General features: G+C 25.0%; 1 protein-coding gene and 1 long non-coding RNA gene across 2 annotated transcripts; one reads left to right on the top strand and one right to left on the bottom strand.

Moving 5' to 3' along the window:
* Positions 1–3,488: 3,488 nt before the first annotated feature.
* On the bottom strand, positions 3,489–3,962 carry LOC135922496 (uncharacterized). Its single transcript, XR_010570932.1, has 3 exons — positions 3,845–3,962; positions 3,696–3,803; positions 3,489–3,569 (listed from the first exon to the last, which is right to left on the bottom strand). It is a non-coding gene; the product is annotated as an uncharacterized LOC135922496 (long non-coding RNA).
* An 8,564-nt stretch (positions 3,963–12,526) lies between these two features.
* LOC135927354 (uncharacterized) lies at positions 12,527–14,209 on the top strand. The gene is made up of 10 exons (XM_065463324.1): positions 12,527–12,625; positions 12,696–12,800; positions 12,877–13,012; positions 13,059–13,088; positions 13,140–13,205; positions 13,246–13,296; positions 13,361–13,381; positions 13,538–13,594; positions 13,645–13,701; positions 13,914–14,209. Exons 1-10 carry the CDS (start codon positions 12,527–12,529, stop codon positions 14,207–14,209), a joined length of 918 nt encoding a protein of 305 aa, XP_065319396.1.
* The last annotated feature ends 8,417 nt before the right edge of the window (positions 14,210–22,626 follow it).

Below are 22,626 nucleotides of genomic sequence, written 5' to 3'. Positions count from 1 at the left end.
GCCCCATTTGTCATAAAACGAGTCAGTTTGTTTAACAACAGTCGTAATTTGACTGGTCGATGGTATTTCATTTACTTCCTGAGCCTCTTGTAATTTAATATAATCTTTTATATAGTTTTCCGTCATTTTGCGATCTGTCCCTGACTACATACGTAATTGCTTGAATTTGGGACAGAGAAAAAGAGAAATAAAATGATACTTGTGTAAAACAAATTTTTCAATTAAAAAATGCTTTCTATTAAGTAAAATCAATTTTATTTCTCCTTTTCGCTTTGAAAGGCATTACAAACTTTAAGAAGTGATATTCCTCTATTTGATTGTTTTGGTAAAATATATTCTAAAAATTTAGATATGAATTATAAAAAAATATATACTTGAATAAATTTGCTGGAAATTAATAATTAGATCGATCTGTGGGTTGTTAGGTAGTGTTAACCATCACCCAATATTATATTAATCATAACTATAATATAATATAATCTTATAACCATTAACTCATAATGTAAAAATTTTTATAAAAAATATTAAGGCCCGGCCCGGGTTTAACAATCTAGGCCCGGCCCGGATATATTTAAAAAAAAATTTTTTAGGCCCGGTGTAACGTGTGAAAGTGATCTGTGAGATTTCGAAATCTCACGCAATCACTTTCACACGGATGGGTTGTGAGATTTTGATGATAATGGCCCCCAATGTTTTTGAAGCGATAAATGCAAAAATTTTCATGACATGAATTTAAATGATAATATAATATAGAGACAATAATGGTATAAAACCTAACTGTTAAATTATAATCTATGTTTTAGAATAATATTTTAATAATGCTTTGCAAGATATATATATCGTTTCATTTTAAGAACTCATCTTTATTTTTTTAAGATCATTAAGTCGAATAATGAGAGCTGTAAAATCAAGGAACATCATTAAAGTTAAGGATATAAAATATAATATAGAGACAATAATGGTATCACACCTAAATATTTAATTATAATCTATGTTTTAAAATAATATTTTAGTAATGCTTTGTAAAATATATTGTTTCATTTCAAGAGCTCATCTTTATTTTAACATCATTAAAGTTAACAATATAATAAAATTTCTCTTTTTGATATATATAAATTTAATTTAAAAGTAGATTATATATAACAAATAAAATTAAGTATTACAAGGTGTGGTGGGTAGTCTAGTTAGTAAGACTTACATTACCTATCCTCAAAATGCGTGTTCAAATCCATGTAGAGTACATTTTTTATTTAAATTGTTTTTTTTATCTATCTTATCTAAATAGTCGCCGCCTCTCTATAGTTTTAAATTTAGCGAAAAGATTTATTTAACCTGCCCTCGCTCTCACTTATAATTTTTTTTATATATATTTTGTTTTAAAATTATTTTATGGCTGGTTTGGCTCTTTATTTATTTTAATGTATTTTTAATTAAACATATAATATGGAATATTATGAAAAACTATTTACTGTTCTGATCATTTTGCCTGAAAAATATCAAATTCTCCCAAATTTTTTAACCCTCTCGCCCAATGTTGAAAATATTTTTTTTAAAGTACGGGCGAAAAAACCACCCAATCCAGACCTCTAGTTCAATTATTGATAGGAGGCTCCAATCAATATCATAATTAAAGTTTAGCAATATTTAGGTAGGGAAGAGATCCTTACTAACATGCTAATTTACACAACATGAAATTTATAAAATAACCAAATACTCCGATCCCATGATATTTCTTATACAAACATCTTCTCGATAGACATTAATTTAGACAAAGCTCATATATGACAGAAAATTTACTAGAGGCAAACCGCCTTTTCTACCCAACCCTCTAAAAATCACAGCAAAAAACAGTAAGATAAATTCTTAGCTTAAATGGCTTAATCGTAATGCTTATTTTGTTTACCTAATATAATGTTATAAAGATAATCCATCTCTATATTATTTTGTACTGAATTGGGTCACAAATATTAGATAAAACTTTATTTAGTATAAGAAAATAGACGAAGAACTTTATTGATATAAATATTTATACATAATTTTAAATTTAATAAAAACATCATGGAAATATATATAATTATTATCATATATTGCATATCAGAATGTAATTGAATATTATTTATAAACTACAACTTTCATAAAAAATATATATATAAGGCGATAAATTATAATATGAATGAAATATAATTATATATATTTATATAAAAAAAATTTTTTAATAAAAATAATAAATAGTGATTAGATGGAAGATAAATCGCAATCTAAAACATTTTCAAAATGACTCCCCCCATTTTTTATATAAATAAAATTATTATTAAATATTTTAATATTGTCGCGAATATAAAATAGGTCATATCGGGCCCATACAAAATTATCATTATATTTTATATAAGTAAAAATAGCCGTTTTTAACATTGTGGCCATCGCCCTGACTTCTGTGTCAGAAGCCCATATCTTCTGTGTCATTACATTATTTGAGACATAAGTTTTTATCTCTATTTTTTTGTTCGTCTCGTAAAGATAATTTTCAATTACCTTTCCCATCTCGGATGTTAGCATAAATTGTGCCAACCATTGCCTGAGAATAACATGGGAATTTGGAGCTCCAGTAAGCTCTACACTAATCGCCCTAAATTATATAAAGTAGAATAAAATGAAATTTTATATTAATATGTTTTACCTATAAAAACAATTCCCATCACCTTCAATTTGCACCAGGATGGTGGGTTCACCAAGTTGTTTCCCATAGTCTACATCCCGACAACGTTTGGGAGGCTTTAGACCATATATTTTAGCATGATATTTTTTCCATACCTTTGTTGTAGGAAAATAATATCTAGGGATATTTTCTAATTTATTTATTATCAAAATATCTTCATCCAATTCTGTATACGTAATAAATTAAAAAATAAATCAAATTATGCTAACATTCGAGATGGGAAAGGTAATTGAAAATTATCTTTACGACACGAACAAAAAAATAGACATAAAAACTTATGTCTTAAATAATGTAATGACACAGCAGATATGGGCTTCTGATACAGAAGTCAGGGCGATGGCCACAATGTTAAATACGGCTATTTTTACTTATATAAAATATAATGATAATTTTGTATGGGCCCGATATGACCCATTTTTATATTCGCGACAATATTAAAATATTTAATAATAATTTTATTTATATAAAAAATGGGGGGATAAAAACATTAAAAATAATTATAAGGCTATTATTCAAAAAATAATTATAAGATTATCATTCAAAAGATAATTCAAATATATATCCTAAATACAATACCTCTAGGAGAGTTTAGATCAACAAACTCCGTAGCAAGTGGAATAATTTTATCATAAAGGCCATTTTGGGAACTACTATCTAAAGGCAATGCATTAATTATAATAAAAACATTAAAAATAATAATAAGGCTATTATTCAAAAAATAATTATAAAATTATCATTCAAAAGATAATTCAAATATATATCCTAAATACAATACCTCTGGAAGAGTTTGGATCAACAAACTCCGTAGCAAGTGGAATAATTTCATCATAAAGGCCATTTTGGGAACTACTATCTAAAGGCAATGCATTAATTATAATAAAAACATTAAAAATAATTATAAAGTTATTAAATATTAATTTTTGTATCTAAAAATATTTTTTTTACTTCATAAAAAATGTAATTTTTTAAAAATCATTACCATTTTCATCTGGATATTCATTGTTTCTTACAATAAATTCTTTTAAATTGGATAAATTATATTTTGTTTTTAATATGAGATTATTCGTGGTTATTAATTCATATACACCTTGATATACAGTAATAATTAATATAATATAAAATTATTACCCTTATCAAATATTTTATTGATCAAATAAGGGCCTATCCAGGGGTTCAACATTTTCCCCCCTTTCCTATCTAACCATTTATGGTTCCAAGCAAGAACCTTTTGTCCCAAAATAAAAGATTTAGAACCATTTGATCTTTTTTGAGCGAGGTTAAAACTGTAATTGGTATGATCATTAATATGTTAAATTATTTATATTTGTTTTTTCAATTAGGGGATCATATTATAATCAGAGACCATTTGTGTCAAAGTGTGGTAAGCGTGAATGTTTTTATTGCCACCAATTAGGCCCCCGTACCTCTTTTCGCTTTCTCTTCCTCTAATTTGTCTAAATTATTAATTTAAAAATAATATTTATTTTTTTACTTAATTTATATTAAAACCATTTTTTCGAGTATTTAATGATTTAAAGCATAAAAGTAATACATATTAAATATCTCTAAAAAATAAAATTTTCTGGTGCCAGCCAGGCCAAAAAATATAATTTAATTGTTTTTTAAAAAAAAGATTCCGAATCCGAATCTCCTTAAATATTTTTTTTTAAAAAATTTATTTTTGTTATTAATATCTGAACCATAACCGTAATCGAACCGATATAATTATTTTTTGAAGGAGTAAAAAGAACCTTTATAAAAAACGGTTAAACCGGTTCAGTTTTTATATTTTAGAAATGGAAATAATTTGAACAGAATTATATAAACGTGCTCTTATAGTACAAAAAGGAATCCATTTATAGAAAATATATTACTTATAAGTTCAAATAATATATTTAAAATGAGTTATTTTGAATCTTAGATTTTTTTAGCAATGTGAGGTAGTGGGCAGGGTAATTTTGTTATTTCGGCAAAGTATACATTGCCGAAATAACCAGGCATGTGCACATTGCCGGGTTAAATCAAGCAATGTATTCTATTTTACATATTAATAAATTTATTATTTATTTGAGATTAATTTATTATTTATTTGAGATTAATTTATTATTTATTTGAGATTAATTTATTATTTATTTGAGATTAATTTATTATTTATTTGAGATTAATTTATTATTTATTTGAGATTAATTTATTATTACTTTAATAAATTTTTTTAAATATATTTTTTTGATTGATTTTTTTTTTTAAATATATTTTTAATTTGTTACAATATATTTTATGATTGATATTTTTTTTATAATATATATTTTTTTTAAATATATTTTTTTTAAATATATTTTTTTGATTGATATTTTTTTTAAATATATTTTAGTTTGTTACAATATATTTTTTGATTGAAATCTTTTTTTAATATATATTTTGATCGCTAATTTTTTTAATTTTTGTGTTATATGTTTTTTTAAATATATTTTTTTGATTTTTTTTATATTTTTTATTTTTTGTGTTTATATGATTTTTTTAAATAAATTTTTTTGATTGATATTTTTTTTTAATATATATATTTTTTTAATTTGTATTTGATATATCTTTTGATCGCTAATTTTTTTAATTTTTGTGTTATATGATTTTTTTAATAAATTTTTTTAATTGATATTTTATAATATATCTTTTTAATAAATTTTTTAAACATATTTTTTTGAGATATTTTTTAAATATATATTTTTTAATATATATTTTTTAAATTATTATTATATATTTATGTTCTTTTGATAGATAATTTTTTAGGAGTGACAAATGTCATAATCGTTATTTTTAAACTTTTTTGAGTTTTTTTAAAGTAAATGGGTAAAAATATGTTTTGTAAACATGTTAAATTAATATTTCAGTGAAAGTGTACTATGGAAAAGTTACAATTGTCATAATCGTTATTTTTGAACTTTTTTTAAAGTAAATGGGTAAAAATATGTTTTGTAAACATGTTAAATTAATATTTCAGTGAAAGTGTAGTATGGAAAAGTGACAATTGTCATAATCGTTATTTTTGAACTTTTTTGAGTTTTTTTAAAGTAAATGGGTAAAAATATGTTTTGTAAACATGTTAAATTAATATTTCAGTGAAAGTGTACTATGGAAAAGTGTCAATTGTCATAATCGTTATTTTAGAACTTTTTTGAGTTTTTTTAAAGTAAATGGGTAAAAATATGTTTTGTAAACATTTAAATTAATATTTCAGTGAAAGTGTACTGGAAAAGTGACAATTGTCATAATCGTTATTTTTAAACTTTTTTTAGATTTTTAAAAGTAAATAGGTAAAAATATGTTTTGTAAACATGTTAAATTAATATTTCAGTGAAAGTGTACTGTGGAAAAGTGACAATTGTCATAATCGTTATTTTAGAACTTTTTTGAGTTTTTTTTAAAGTAAATGGGTAAAAATATGTTTTGTAAACATGTTAAATTAATATTTCAGTGAAAGTGTACTATGGAAAAGTGACAATTGGCATAATCGTTATTTTTGAACTTTTTTGAGTTTTTTTAAAGTAAATGGGTAAAAATATGTTTTGTAAACATGTTAAATTAATATTTCAGTGAAAGTGTACTATGGAAAAGTGACAATTGTCATAATCGTTATTTTTAAACTTTTTTTAGATTTTTTAAAGTAAATAGGTAAAAATATGTTTTGTAAACATGTTAAATTAATATTTCAGTGAAAGTGTACTATGGAAAAGTGACAATTGTCATAATCGTTATTTTTGAACTTTTTTGAGTTTTTTTAAAGTAAATGGGTAAAAATATGTTTTGTAAACATGTTAAATTAATATTTAAGTGAAAGTGTACTATGGAAAAGTGACAATTGTCATAATCGTTATTTTTGAACTTTTTTGAGTTTTTTTAAAGTAAATGGGTAAAAATATGTTTTGTAAACATGTTAAATTAATATTTCATTGAAAGTGTACTATAAAAAAGTGACAATTGTCGTAATCGTTATTTTTGAACTTTTTTGAGTTTTTTTAAGGTAAATAGGTAAAAATATATTATGTAAACGTTAAATTAAAATTTCAATTTATGTTTTATATTTTTAAGTCACTAACAGTAATATCAACAATAAAATTCCTAAATTCACATTTATTTATATATTCAAAATTATTGATGAGATATTTTCCTGCAAATCGTCATTCCTTGATTTGATTAAATTCAATATTTTATTAATAAAACATTTATCACTTCAAATGATAATAAATTCCACTATTATGATTAAACTTTAATCTTCATAACATCCGGAAATGTTTTTTTAATTTAATTATAATAGTAGGCCAATATAAGATTAAATTAATTGTAAGATTAATTTATTTTTCCCTAAAATGTTAACTACGAAATATATTTAAAAATAGAATCCTGCATCGGTTATTTGTATATCAACTAACTATAATATCTTTGACTTATTTATTTCAATTCTGTGAGTAAATACATTTTAAATATTTATTCACTTTAGTGAATGATCTGAAATTACAAGTTAGAGCTACTATTGAAATTTAAATCTATCAAAGTACTAAATAGCTTTTATAAAATGAATATAATTACAAAATTAATTTTAGCATTTTCAAAGTTAGCCCTCATATTTATATTTATTTTAAACAATTACTAAGATTATACACCAAACATTCTAAGTTTTTTCCGAAAAATGAAGGCCTTTAGATAATTTTTTTTACTATATTTTATTGAATTATGCTAGGCTCTCTCTTTGTAGGCCTTTGGCCAATTTATGTTTTAAATTTTCCTCGGGTTTATAATCTTTTTGTAAAATATTTCTTACAAATTTTATAAGGTCATTATTTTCATTCATTTTTTTTGTTACATTATATAAGCACTTTTAGTTATTTGATAAGGGTAAATTTATTATTTTAAATAAAATTTACCAAATCAGACACATTTGGTAAAATGGGTGGGAATTTTTTCTTCCCCCCCCCCCCCTATCATATTTATATGCTTCTTAATATTATTAAAATTTTAGCAAGCCTTCCCTATAAGATCTTGTAAGAATTTGTATCTTCACAATAGGAAAAACAATATTTACAACTCTTTTATCTATTATCAATATAAAACAATGTAAATATAAAATTATCATTTATTTTGACATTTATTATTTGTAGCATGACAATGTGAGTAGCAAGACATTTTAGATGCCTTGCATTTGCATCTATTGGTTGTGCAATTTTGCTTGCAATGAGATACTACAAATTTATTGTCTTGTGTTAATTCTTTTCCCACATCATCGATGGCATCTAAAAAATAAAAATAATATAAACATTTTTTTCATAAAAATATTTTAAAAAAATGTTTTTATAATAATCGCCCCTTATATATTTACATATTTTATGTAAATAAGTTATAATTTATCAATTTAGAAAGAATGATAACTTAAATGACGGAATTTGTATTTAAACATTGCTCCGATTGGATAACCTAAAGGATAATTTTCATTAAATTTTATATATTTTTCTAAATACCGTCATTATCCAATTCATTCGAGTAAACCAGATGTTGACGCGCGCTTTCTATAAATTAAGATTTATTATTTTGCAAAATATTGAATATAGAAACCGGATAAGTTGGCAAAATGACTATGAGAACCTTTTAGTTGTTCCTCATTAATTAAGGGATTTTTTTCTTGATTACCTAAATATCCATAAATTAGACAAATTAATTTGCTACATAAGGAATATCTTAAACAAATATTATATAGCAAGATCGAGAGACGGGCAATATTCTTGCTGAGAGTTGGGATTATTTTCAAATTCAGCTGTAAAATGTTTTATATTAATTAAAGTATTTTAAACAAATATTATATACCAAGATCGGGAGACGGGTAATATTCTTGCTGAGAGTTGGGATTATTTTTAAATTCAGCTGTAAAATGTTTTATATTAATTAAAGTATGTTAAACAAATATTATATACCAAGATCGGGAGACGGGTAATATTCTTGCTGAGAGTTGGGATTATTTTTAAATTCAGCTGTAAAATGTTTTATAATAATTAAAGTATCTTAAACAAATATTATATACCAAGATCGGGAGACGGGTAATATTCTTGCTGAGAATTGGGATTATTTTCAAATTCAGCTTTAAAATGTTTTATATTAATTAAAGTATCTTAAACAAATATTATATACCAAGATCGGGAGAAGGGTAATATTCTTGCTGAGAGTAGGGATTATTTTCAAATTCAGCTGTAAAATGTTTTATATTAATTAAAGTATCTTAAACAAATATTATATACCAAGAACGGGAGACGGGTATTCTTGATTAAGTAAAATATTAACTGTAAAATATTATATTTTAACTAATGCATCTTAAATATATACCAGGATCATGTGAAAGATAATTTTCGCGGATAGAATTGTGTTCAAAATCATCTGTAAAATATTATATGTTAACTAATGCATCTTAAAAATGTATACCAGGATCCTGTGATTGATAATTTTCGTGGATAGAATTGTTTTCAGACTCGTCTGTAAAATATTATATGTTAACTAATGCATATTAAAAATATACCAGGATCCTGTGATAGATAATTTCGGATAGAATTGTTTTCAAAATCATCTACAAAATATTATATTTTAATTAAATAAAAATATAATACCAGGATCATCCGAATCTGTATAATCTACAAGATTTTGGTAAAAACTTATATCATCATCCAAATAAGCTATAATATATATTAACGAATTCATCGTATAACAATAATAATAAAAGAATATACCAGTATCCTCTCCTAGATCTTCCGATTTTTCTGGTTTAAATAAATTTATTTTTGCAAAGATATAATTTAATTATACTTGGCATAGAGGAATCCCAGATGTGAGGTTTGTGTCCAAACATAACCTCATAGGGTGATGCCTTGATTCCTCTATGATACGATATATTCTTTTCGAATTGTATCGTCCCTAAAGCATCAGCCCAACACGTTGTTTTCTTATCATGAAGAAAACAACGTAATTTATTCTAAAAAATTAAACTAAATTAATTTATTTTGTATTAAGATAAATACCATAATATCTTTTTTAGCACGCTCTACTGATCCCTGAGATTGGGAGTGCCTTGGTCTTCCATGTACCATTTTACATCCTGGCCACATGTCGGCGATCTTTTGGATAGTCTAAAAAAATATTGATATACTTTATAGTAATTACAATGGTATCAATTGAAGAGTCCATGGAATGCTAACTATCCTCTTATATATTAAACATTAAAAAATAACCCTAAATTTTAGAAAATATTTGTCTCCCAAATTAAAATTATAATTTAAAATGATGTTTACATTTAGCAAAAATAAAATTTATTTTATTTTTTATAAAAAAATAAATAAAATTTAAATTTTACTTCGTTTTTAAATTCCCTTCCATTGTCGTGAAGAATTGAAGGCGCACCAAACAAATTGAATATTGATATCAAATGTTCGGCCACATCTTTTGCAGTTTTACTTTTCAATGGTCTCAAAATCACACTTTGTGAAATGATCTTGGTATACTAAAATATATTTATTTTCTCCCTCTGGTTGTGATTGCAAAAATATGAAAATTAATATTTTTTTATAACAACGATATTTTTACAAGTAATTTATACTTTTAATAAAATTATTAAATAATTTAAGTATATGGCCAGTCAATACATATTATGTTTTAATTGGCTTTAAAAATAACTAACATAACCTCATTATGTGAAATAAAATATATTACACGAATCTAAAATCATCATTAAACTTAAGAGGTAGATTTCTAAAATTTTATAGCTCAACCAAAATATAATTTCCATAAAGTAGCCACTTAATGGTATAGGTATGGACAAGATCTCTAAAAAAGAAAAGCAAAAAAATAGTGTTATTAAACGGCTCGAATTTAGCCGATTTTAAAAATCGGCTAACTCTTTATGGACAAAAATATTAAGCAAGCCTAAAGATTTTGCTCATAGATGGCACAACGGTTTAGACATCTATTAGCGAAGCCCAGGCTAAAATATTGAGTTAGTCGTTGTTTAAAATCGGCTCAAAATGAGACGTTTAATAACACTAACAAATAAAAAAAAATCAATTTCAATTGTATTTTACTTGACATCGCTAATTATGGTCTTTTGAAATTATAGGATTGGTCACTAATCCAATACTTTTTTTGTTTTTCTTCAATTGGCATTCTTGACATTGTTTTAAGTAAATGTCTATAATTTCACGTGTAATATTATAATAGCGCGTCTTTATTGCTCATGTAAAATGTCTCTTCTCTATGACCAGTGCATATATGACACTGGTCAATAGTCTGATAGAGATCTTCTTCTTTTACAACTATTTTACAGCTTTTATGCATTAAAATATTATTTTTTAAATAAAAAATTTTCGAATTATAACTTTCTAATTTAAAATAGTTTTTACATATTTTTCTTTAGAAAAAATTTTTGCATTTTTATTTTTAAAAATTTTAATAGTTTAAATAAAAATCTTCCATGTTAAAATTTACTATAATGATTCATTTTTACTAAGAAAAATTTATATAAAATATAATCAATTAGACAAATTTTGTGCTTTATAAAGTTTTATAAAAATTTAAATAAATATAAATAAATCTTTTAGGGAAGAAATATTTTTTCTTTTTCGATAAAATTAGAAGGGGTAAAGTATTTTATTTATTTTTTTCAAAATAAATAGATTGGTATTATGTAGTGTTGTTAAACGGCTCGTTTTGAGCCGATTTTTTAAAACGGCTAACTCAATATTTTAGCCAGAAAAATATTGCCTAAGCCTCGAGATTTCGCTAATAGATGTCCAAACCTTTGTTCCTTCTACAAACAAAATCTTCAGGCGTGCGTAATATTATTCTAGATGAAATATTGAGTTAGCCGTTTTTAAAAATCGGCTCAAAACGAGCCGTTTAACAACACTATATGGGTCTATTTTGAATCATAATTATAATTTTTATTGTATTTTTCTAGAAAAAAAAAATTCTCAAATATTAATGAAATTTTTGACATGTTTATAAAAATTTAAATAAATATAAATAAAACTTTTAGGAAAGAAATATTTTTTCCTTTTCGATAAAATTAGATAGAAGGAGTAAAGTATTTTATTTATTTTTTTTTAAATAAATAGATTGGTATTATGGGTCCATTTTGAATCATAATTGTAATTTTTATTGTATTTTTCTAGAAAAAAAATTATTCTCAAATATTAATTTAAATTTTAACATGGAAGATATTTATTTAAACTATTCTAAAATTTTTAAAAATAAAAATAAAAATGCAAAAATTTTTTCTAATGAAAAATATGTAAAAACTATTTTAAATTTAGAAAGTTATAATTCGAAATTTTTTTATTTAAGTAATAACATTTTAATGCATAAAAGCTGTAAAATAGTTGTAAAAGAAGAAGATCTCTATCAGACCATTGACCAATGTCATATATGCACTGGACATGGTAATATTGATACATTATATAATGCTCTAAATTTTCAATATTACAATATTTCCCGCGAAATAATTAAAATCTACCTACAATCATGTCATGAATGTCAACTAAATAAAAGTGCAAGTAAGATATCATTACTATCCAATTCCATAATTTCGGATGATTATAATGCTGGATGTCAAGTTAGATTTAAATTTATTATTTTACTATACAGATAAATATAAGACATAACATTAATTTTTTTATATTTTAAGATTAATGTGATCGATATGCAACCACCTGATCTTGGAAATAAATATATTTTAGTATACAAAGATCTTTTCACAAAGTTTGAGATTTTGAGGCCCATTAAAAAAAAATGGGTGCCAATTTGGCCAAACATTTGATTTCTATATTCAATATATTTGGAGCTCCCAAAATACTCTACACAGATAATACGCCTGAATTAAAAAACGAAGTAAAATTTAATTTATAAATATTTATAGTTTTTTAAAACGATCCATCGATTACTATGAATATTTTTTCAGAGCATCCATAAGATCGTGGATATGTGGCCTGGATGCAAAATAATGCACGGAAGACCAAAAGACTCCCCTCATGGATTAGTCGAGCGTGTTAATAAAGATATTATGGTATTTATCTTAATACAAAATAAATTAATTTAGTTTAATTTTTTAGAATAAATTACGTTGTTTTCTTCATGATAAGAAAACAACGTGTTGGGCTGATGCTTTAGAGACGATACAATTCCAAAAGAATATATCGTATCATAGAGGAATCAAGGCATCACCCTATGAGGTTATGTTTGGACACAAACCTCACATCTGGGATTCCTCTATGCCAAGTATAATTAAATTATATCTATGCAAAAATAAATTTATTTAAACCAGAAAAATCGGAAGATCCAGTAGAGGATACTGGTATATTCTTTTATTATTATTGTTATACGATGAATTCATTATATATTATAGCTTATATGGATGATGATAAGAGTTTTTACCAAAATCTTGTAGATTATACAGATTCGGATGATCCTGGTAATATATTTTTATTTAATTAAAATATAATATTTTACAGGTGATTTTGAACACAATTCTATCCGCGAAAATTATCTATCACAGGATCCTGGTATATATTTAAGATGCATTAGTTAACATATAATATTTTACAATTAATATTTTACTTAATCAAGAATACCCGTCTCCCGATCTTGGTATATAATATTTGTTTAAGATACTTTAATTAATATAAAACATTTTACAGCTGAATTTGAAAATAATCCCAACTCTCAGCAAGAATATTACCCGTCTCCCGATCTTGGAATATAATATTTGTTTAAGATACATTAATTAATATATAACATTTACAGCTGAATTTGAAAATAATCCTAACTCTCAGCAAGAATATTACCCGTCTCCCGATCTTGGTATATAATATTTGTTTAAGATACATTAATTAATTTATAACATTTTACAGCTGAATTTGAAAATAATCCTAACTCTCAGCAAGAATATTGCTCGTTTCCCGATCTTGGTATATATTATTTGTTTAAGATACATTATTAAATATATAACATTTTACAGCTGATTTTGAAAATAATCCCAACTCTTTAATATTTTTCTCTTTAAAAAAAAATTTCTATAAAATCCTACATTACGATTTAATTTTCGCCATCTAATTATTTATCATATATTTATACCCAGTATAAAGTGATGTTTTTATCATGTAAAATTATTCAAATAAAGCTACCGAGGACGATATCATTCGTAAACATATTAATGCGATCAAGAAAATTAGGAAAATTTCGAAACATGCGTTAAAAATGACAAGCGACAAAAAACTTAAACCTGGGGAAATTGATGATTCCTTATTATTGCCAATTCCAGTAGTCGATCAGGGGAGACTGGATCATAAAATGTTGATGGCAGTAATTACGGATAAATCCAAAGAGGGATTTTATAAATTGGGAACTAGTCGTGGCTATTTATCTGGTCATTATGCTAGGTCCCAATTTGATTTAACAAAAAAAAAACTTTATTAACGTTGGAGATGTGCCACCAAGTTATCATACCTTTAGAACAATGGTTGGCATGTCTTCAATAGGATCTGGGCAAGGATTTAGAGATTGCCATTGTAAGCAAAATTGCACAACTTATAGATGTAAATGCAAGGCAACTAAAATGTCTTGCAACTCACATTGTCATGCTACAAATAATAAATGTCAAAATAAATGATAATTATATATTAATATTGTTTTATATTAATAATAGATAAAAGAGTTGTAAATATTGTTTATTCTATTGTGAAGATACAAATTCTTACAAGATCTTATAGGGAAGGCTTGCTACCAGATTTCCGTTAATAATATGGCGTAAAAATAAATTTTAATAATATTAAGAAGCATATAAATATGATAGGGGGGGGGGAGAAAAAATTCCCACCCATTTTACCAAATGTGTCTGATTCGGTAAATTTTATTTAAAATAATAAAGAATTTACCCTTATCAAATAACTAAAAGTGCGTATATGATGTAACAAAAAAATGAATGAAAATAATGACCTTATAAAATTTGTGAGAAATATTTTACAAAAAGATTATAAACCCGAGGAAAATTTAAAACATAAATTGGCCAAAGGCCTTCAAAGAGAGAGCCTAGCATAATTGTATAAAATATAGTAAAAAAAATTATCTAAAGGCCTTCATTTTTTGAAAAAAACTTAGAATGTTTGGTGTATAATCTTAGTAATTGTTTAAAATAAATATAAATATGAGGGCTAACTTTGAAAATGCTAAAATTAATTTTGTAATTATATTCATTTTCGAAAAGCTATTTAATACTTTGATAGATTTAAATTTCAATAGTAGCTCTAACTTGTAATTTCAGATCATTCACTAAAGTGAATAAATATTTAAAATGTATTTACTCACAGAATTGAAATAAATAAGTCAAAGATATTATAGTTAGTTGATATACAAATAACCGATGCAGGATTCTATTTTTAAATATATTTCGTAGTTAACATATTAGGGAAAAATAAATTAATCTTACAATTAATTTAATCTTATATTGGCTTACTATTATAATTAAATTAAAAAAACATTTCCGGATGTTATGAAGATTAAAGTTTAATCATAATAGTGGAATTTATTATCATTTGAAGTGATAAATGTTTTATTAATAAAATATTGAATTTAATCAAATCAAGGAATGACGATTTGCAGGAAAATATCTCATCATTAATTTTGAATATATAAATAAAAGCGAATTTAGGAATTTTATTGTTGATATTACTGTTAGTGACTTAAAAATATAAAACATATCTAAACTGAAATTTTAATTTAACATGTTTACAAAACATATTTTTACCCATTTACTTTAAAAAAACTCAAAAAAGTTAAAAAATAACGATTATGACAATTGTCACTTTTACATAGTACACTTTCACTGAAATATTAATTTAACATGTTTACAAAACATATTTTTACTTATTTACTTTAAAAAAAACTCAAAAAAGTTCTAAAATAACGATTATTACAATTGTCACTTTTCCATAGTACACTTTCATTGAAATATTAATTTAACATGTTTACAAAACATATTTTTACCCATTTACTTTAAAAAAACTCAAAAAAGTTCAAAAATAACGATTATGACAATTGTCATTTTTCCAGTACACTTTAACTGAAATATTAATTTAACATGTTTACAAAACATATTTTTATCTATTTGGTTTAAAAAAACTCAAAAAAGTTCAAAAATTACGATTATGACATTTGTCACTATTTCTTAATAATTATCTATCAAAAGATATATAATAGATGAAATTACGTAAAATATAAATATATCATAATCATTTTTAAAATATATATTAAAAAATATCAATCAAAAAAATATATTTAAAAAAATTTATTAAAAAAATATATTAAAAATTATCAATCAAAAAATATCAATCAAAAAATATATTTAAAAAAATTTATTAAAAACTATCAATCAAAAAATATCAATCAAAAAAATATATTTAAAAAAATTTATTAAAAAAATCATATAAACACAAAAAATTAAAAATATTAAAAAAAAATATCAATCAAAAATATATATTTAAAAATATTAATTTAAAAAATCATATAACACAAAAAAAAATAAGAAAAATATCAATCAAAAAATATATTGTAACAAATTAAAATATATTTAAAAAAAATATCAATCAAAAAATATATTGCAACAAATTAAAATATATTTTAAAAAAAATATAATATTAATCTTAAGAAATTATTAATAATAACGAAAAAATTATTAATAATATAATATTACAAAAATTACACATTGCCTGATTTAACCCGGCAATGTGCACAATGCCTGGTTATTTCGGCAATGTATACTTTGCCGAAATATCAAAATTACCCTGCCTACCACTACCTCACATACATTGCCGGAATTTTCACATTGCCGCTAACATATATAATTCATAGATGCTTATAATAAAAATAAATTAGAAGATGATGTTGCTTCAATAAAAAAAAATTTCTAACCTTTATAAACTTTGATAATTAGCTGAACCGAACCTTAATAAATTTCTTCTCAAGAACCGTAACCAAAACGTAACCATTATAATTTTTTACATACTGAACCGTAACCAATCTGAACCTTTATAAATAACGGTTCGGGTCCTTGCTTAAATGTTCAACGAAATGCCATATTGCATTGAATAATTGTTGCTATAATTCGGATTTTTTATAAATATTTTTTTAATATTTTTTAAAACAATTACTTTTTTTAAATTATCTTTTTAAATCCCTTATTTTGGCCTTTTAATTATATGGTGCCAGCCGCAAAAAAAGAGAAGAAAAAGTAATATATTTTCATATTTTTTAAAACAAAAATGTCTTAACCTCATCCCTTTTCATTTATTATATGCCTTAATTTTATTCTATTTACAATTTTTTAAATTCTCTTTTTAAATCCCTTATTTTGGCCTTTTAATTATATGGTGCCAGCCGCAAAAAAAGAGAAGAAAAAGTAATTATTGTCACAACGACAAGATTGTCATTGTGCATCAAAACCTAAATATAAAAATAGAAAACAAATATATATATATAAAAAGGAAATTAATAATAATTAGGAATCACGAAATCATAAAATCAACTTTAATTCTTTATTCAAAATTATAATAGTAAACATCATAAAAAAAATAAAATAAAATAAAATTAAAAAATTAAAAGTAAATTTTAGTTAAAATAATAATCCCCTTTTCGCATCATAATTTCTCCATTATATATCCTTTTTCTTTAATCAACATTTACATAGTCTCCCTAGCGAAGAATAACAAGTTCTACATCCTACTTGTTAAAACTGTTAAAGTATGAAAAAATCTACAAATCTCACACGTTTTTTTCTCATTTACATAGACGGGGATATTTTAATAAAACATTATTTTTTGTTTACGATTTGCATAATGCATTTTTTTTAAAGTAAAACTGCAACACCCTTCCACTTAAGTTAGACCCACCAATCTGCGAATAATCAATCTTCTTTCGATCTCGACTTATTCTTCTTAATTTTTGCTGTCTTCTAAGTTCTAACGAAGGCTTTGTCGCTTGAAATTTTTGAATTCTATCTGTCGCTTGTCACCCTGTGAAACGATCAGCTTTTTATTTCTGTAGGCCACTGACGAACTTGATAAAGGCTTGTTTTCCACGATCCACGCTTGATGAACGATTATCGATGCCATCCAGTTTCATCGTAACTTGTTTTCTATCATTCTCTTGTAATCCACGATTAGCTTTTTATCTCGATAAACGATTGATCTGCGATAAACGATGGTTTTCACGAATTCTTGTTCGTCTTGACCCTCTTTTATATCAATTTGCTTGTTTTCCCCCTTTCTCTTGTAATTGATTGGTTGTTGCCTCTAATTCTTGTAATCGTATCTATCTTTCAGACTTTCGGGTCTTCTACGACAGTTTGCCCTTGTTGAGATATCGGTTAATCACATCTAATCTACTTCTACCTAAAATAATCTATTTACATATCTACATTTATCTCCTCTAAACTCATTCTGCCTTTAATAAATGGCGTAAATTATACTAAATCTTAAATTTTATAATACGTAGCAAAATATAATAAATTATATAAATATATCACATTCTATCACCCCTCTCCCCTTAATGAAGCCTAGACCCATATTTTCATTGAAAAATTTACTTGTACTCATCCTTTAGCTATATCTTCTTTTCAGCCATGTCTATAAAAACCTATCTTTTTAAAAAAAATTATTTGTGTATTTATTTCCTCATGTACTCTTTGACACTCTCTTTAAAAAAAACTGCTGAAATATATAAATCTCTTTTCACATACGTTGTTGAGAAATCAATGACCTAATCATAAAAGTTTTCATACTTACGTTTATGAACAACCTCTTAATTCTAATCACTATGGTTTTCACCCCACGTCTTTGAATAACTTATGAACTCTAATCATTATAATTTTTCGCACAACCGTTGTTGAAAACTGATATGTATATTTCTAACGCATGTTTTTCTTTCTGTTATTATTAGAATAATGTTGCATAATTGATCTCAAATCTTATTTATGATTCAAAAAAAATAAATATCCGATCTCAAATTGAGCTCGATTGCGGCATAAATTTTCTAATGACGAAAAGCCGATTCTCTCTATGAAGATTTTTTGGTTAATCTACAACCTAATATACTAATTCACATTAATCCTTGAGGCTGTTTTATCTCTCGCAGCCCTTAAAATAAAAGTTAAACGTAAATCTTCAATAAGAATTTAATCAACTATTTCCTAACAATAAAGTTTTATTCTAATCTTATTCACCGAATTTTTTAATTATTATATCTCAGCAACCTATTAGTTAAATATTAACTTTCGCAATTTATGTTTCTATTTTTTGTCAAAGTTATTTCTAGTGATCACTTGATAATAATTCTAAAATCTAAAATATCATAGTCTTTATTAGTTTCAAAATTCCATTGTTTTTAGTTTACCAGTAACTTCTAAATATAAAATTCCTAATTATCACCTTTAAATAACTAAACACAATTATCTCTATCTACTATGAATGTTACCTTTGTCTTTAATTTTAGATTTTATATCCTACATAAACATAATCTTAACCACATAATTTTTCCCTTTCATCTTTATTTACATATTTATCTTACGTTCTTCTGGAATTTTTTTTTTGTATTAGAATACAGTTTGACACATCTCCTTATTGCCGGTCACAGACTGAAGGTTATTAAGGGCCGGTCTCCTCCGCTCTTCGGCACCACTGTCACAACGACAAGATTGTCATTGTGCATCAAAACCTAAATATAAAAATAGAAAACAAATATATATATATAAAAAGGAAATTAATAATAATTAGGAATCACGAAATCATAAAATCAACTTTAATTCTTTATTCAAAATTATAATAGTAAACATCATAAAAAAAATAAAATAAAATAAAATTAAAAAATTAAAAGTAAATTTTAGTTAAAATAATAATCCCCTTTTCGCATCATAATTTCTCCATTATATATCCTTTTTCTTTAATCAACATTTACATAGTCTCCCTAGCGAAGAATAACAAGTTCTACATCCTACTTGTTAAAACTGTTAAAGTATGAAAAAATCTACAAATCTCACACGTTTTTTTCTCATTTACATAGACGGGGATATTTTAATAAAACATTATTTTTTGTTTACGATTTGCATAATGCATTTTTTTTAAAGTAAAACTGCAACAATTATATTATTTTATTTTTCTTTCATGGGGATTCGGAATATTCCAACTCCGGAAAGGTTATTACATAATCCCAGTTAGTTCCCTGATATTATTATTATTTATAACGTTGTAAGAGAAGTTATGCTCTAGAATAAATAAATTTATATTGGGTGGTATATTCTTTGTAATTTTGAAATAAACGATTTTCATTTAGTTTTTTCATTACTTTTTATAAAATCTTTTACTATTTTAAACATATACTATATTTTATATTACATTTAAAAAAAATAAAACTAATATTTAATTTATAAAAATGGAATTTTGATAATTTTAATAAATTTTTTATGTTTATTCTTCGGTTAAATAAGCATGCTAAAATTTTTCATAAGAGCTATTCCTACAATTATCATAAAACTACGAAAAATTTTAAAAGATACATATGTACATTATATAATGCTGAAAAATGCCCAGTTTAATATTACAGAGACTAGGTAATTTTTGAATTTATAAATCCGGGCTAAAAATAAATTCTGAGCAGGCCATATATTTTGCATAATATCAGATAGACTAAGTATCCAATTCGCTTATTTTATAAATATTTCTTTGTTTAATTTTCACTAAACCTGGGTTCGGGATAAGTACATAATATTATACATTATATTTATTAGTATTAATTAATAATTTAAGTTTTATTAGGTTTAAAATTAATCACGTACTATTTTATTTTGAAAATTTTTATTTGGAAAAATTTTACAGGAATTTTTGACGATTTTCTCAAAAAATATTTTAGGGATTAATTTTCCGAGGATATTTTTTCCTATATTGTTAATTTTATGAAAATAATTTAATATTTTATAGGATTTAAAAAATAGGGAATTTTTTTCCGAGGAAATTTATTTCCAGGGAATTATTTTCCTGTATATTTTTTCTACGAAGAATTTTACTCCCGGAGATTATTTTTCCAGGGAATTTATTTTCTGGGGATTATTATCTGGGATTTTTTTTCCGGGGAATTATTTTCCTAGATTACTTACCCCCACTTCCCAGATCAAGTCATACCCATCAAGACCAAGAATAAAAACTTTCAGTCAAACCATATTAAAATTAGCTATAATTTGATACTCATATTAAAAAAATATTATTTATCTCCCCTCAACCCCCCCCCCAGACCAAGTCATATGTATCTAGAAAAAGAATGAAGAGTTTCAGTCAAACCATATTAAAATAAGCTTTTATTTGATACCTCACAGACCAAGTCATACCCATCAAAACCAAGAATGAAGACATTTAGTAAAACCATATTATAATTAGCTTTTATTTGATACCCAAAAATTTTTTTACCCCCCCCCCTTACCTCGTTACCCCAGACCAAATAATACCCATCAAGACTAAGAATTAAGACTTTCAGTTCAACCTTATTAAAATTAGCTTCTAATACCCATACCAAAAAAAATTATTTTTTACACCATCCCCCCCCCCCACCCTTCAGACCAAGTCATACTAATAATAACCAAGAATTAAGACTTTCAGTCAAACCTTATTAAAATTAGCTTTTATTTCTTTACCATATCAAAAAAAATTTTTTTTTACACACACCCCCACATCCCAGACCAAGTCATATCTTACAAGACCAAGAATGAAGACTTTCAGTCAAACCATATCAAAATTAGCTTTTAGTTGATGCCCATATCAAAAAATAATAATTTTTTTACATCCACCCCCCCCCCTCCACCTGTCACCTCCACACTCCAGACCAAGTCATACCCATCAAGACCAAGATTGAATACTTTCAGTCAAACCATATTACAATTTGCTTTTATTTGATACCCATATTAAAAAAAATTATCCCCCCCCCTCCCATACACACCCAGATCAAGTCAAACCAATCAAGACCAAGAATGAAGAATTTCAGTCAAACCTTATTAAAATTAGCTTTTATATGATACCAATATCAAAAAAATATAATTTTTACACCATACACCCCCCCCCCTCCACCTACCACCCCCACACTCCAGACCAAGTCATACCCATCAAGACCAAGAATGAATACTTTCAGTCAAACCATATTACAATTTGCTTTTATTTGATACCCATATTAAAAAAAATTATCCCCCCCCCTCCCATACACACCCAGATCAAGTCAAACCAATCAAGACCAAGAATGAAGAATTTCAGTCAAACCTTATTAAAATTAGCTTTTATATGATACCAATATCAAAAAAATATAATTTTTACACCATACACCCCCCCCCCCATACACACCCCAGAACAAGTCATACCCATCAAGACCAAAAATGAAGACTTATGGTCAAACCTTATTAAAATTAGCTTTTATTTGATACCCATATCAAAAAAAAATTAATTTATACATACTCACCACCCTCCACCTTCTAGATCAAGTCATACCCATCAAGACCAAGAATGAAGATTTCAGTCAAACTTTATTAAAATTAGCTTTTATTTGTTTACCATATCAAAAAAAATTATTTTTTACACACACCCCCACACCCCAGAGTTATACCCATCAAGATCAGGAATGAAGACTTTCAATCAAACCATATTAAAATAACTTTTTTTTGATACCCATATCAAAAAAATTAATAATTACACCCCCCACCCCCCACCCCCTTCCCCAACCCCATTCCCACACCTTAGACCAAGTAATACCCATCAAGACCAAGAATGATAACTTTTAGTCAAACCATATTAAAATTAGCTTTTATTTGA

Source organism: Gordionus sp. m RMFG-2023, chromosome 1 (assembly GCF_954871325.1).
Source record: "Gordionus sp. m RMFG-2023 chromosome 1, tfGorSpeb1-WG-v2, whole genome shotgun sequence".
NCBI lineage: Eukaryota > Metazoa > Nematomorpha > Gordioida > Chordodea > Parachordodidae > Gordionus > Gordionus sp. m RMFG-2023.
Note: the sequence above shows the minus strand (reverse complement) of the source record. Positions and strands in the feature narration are given on the sequence as shown.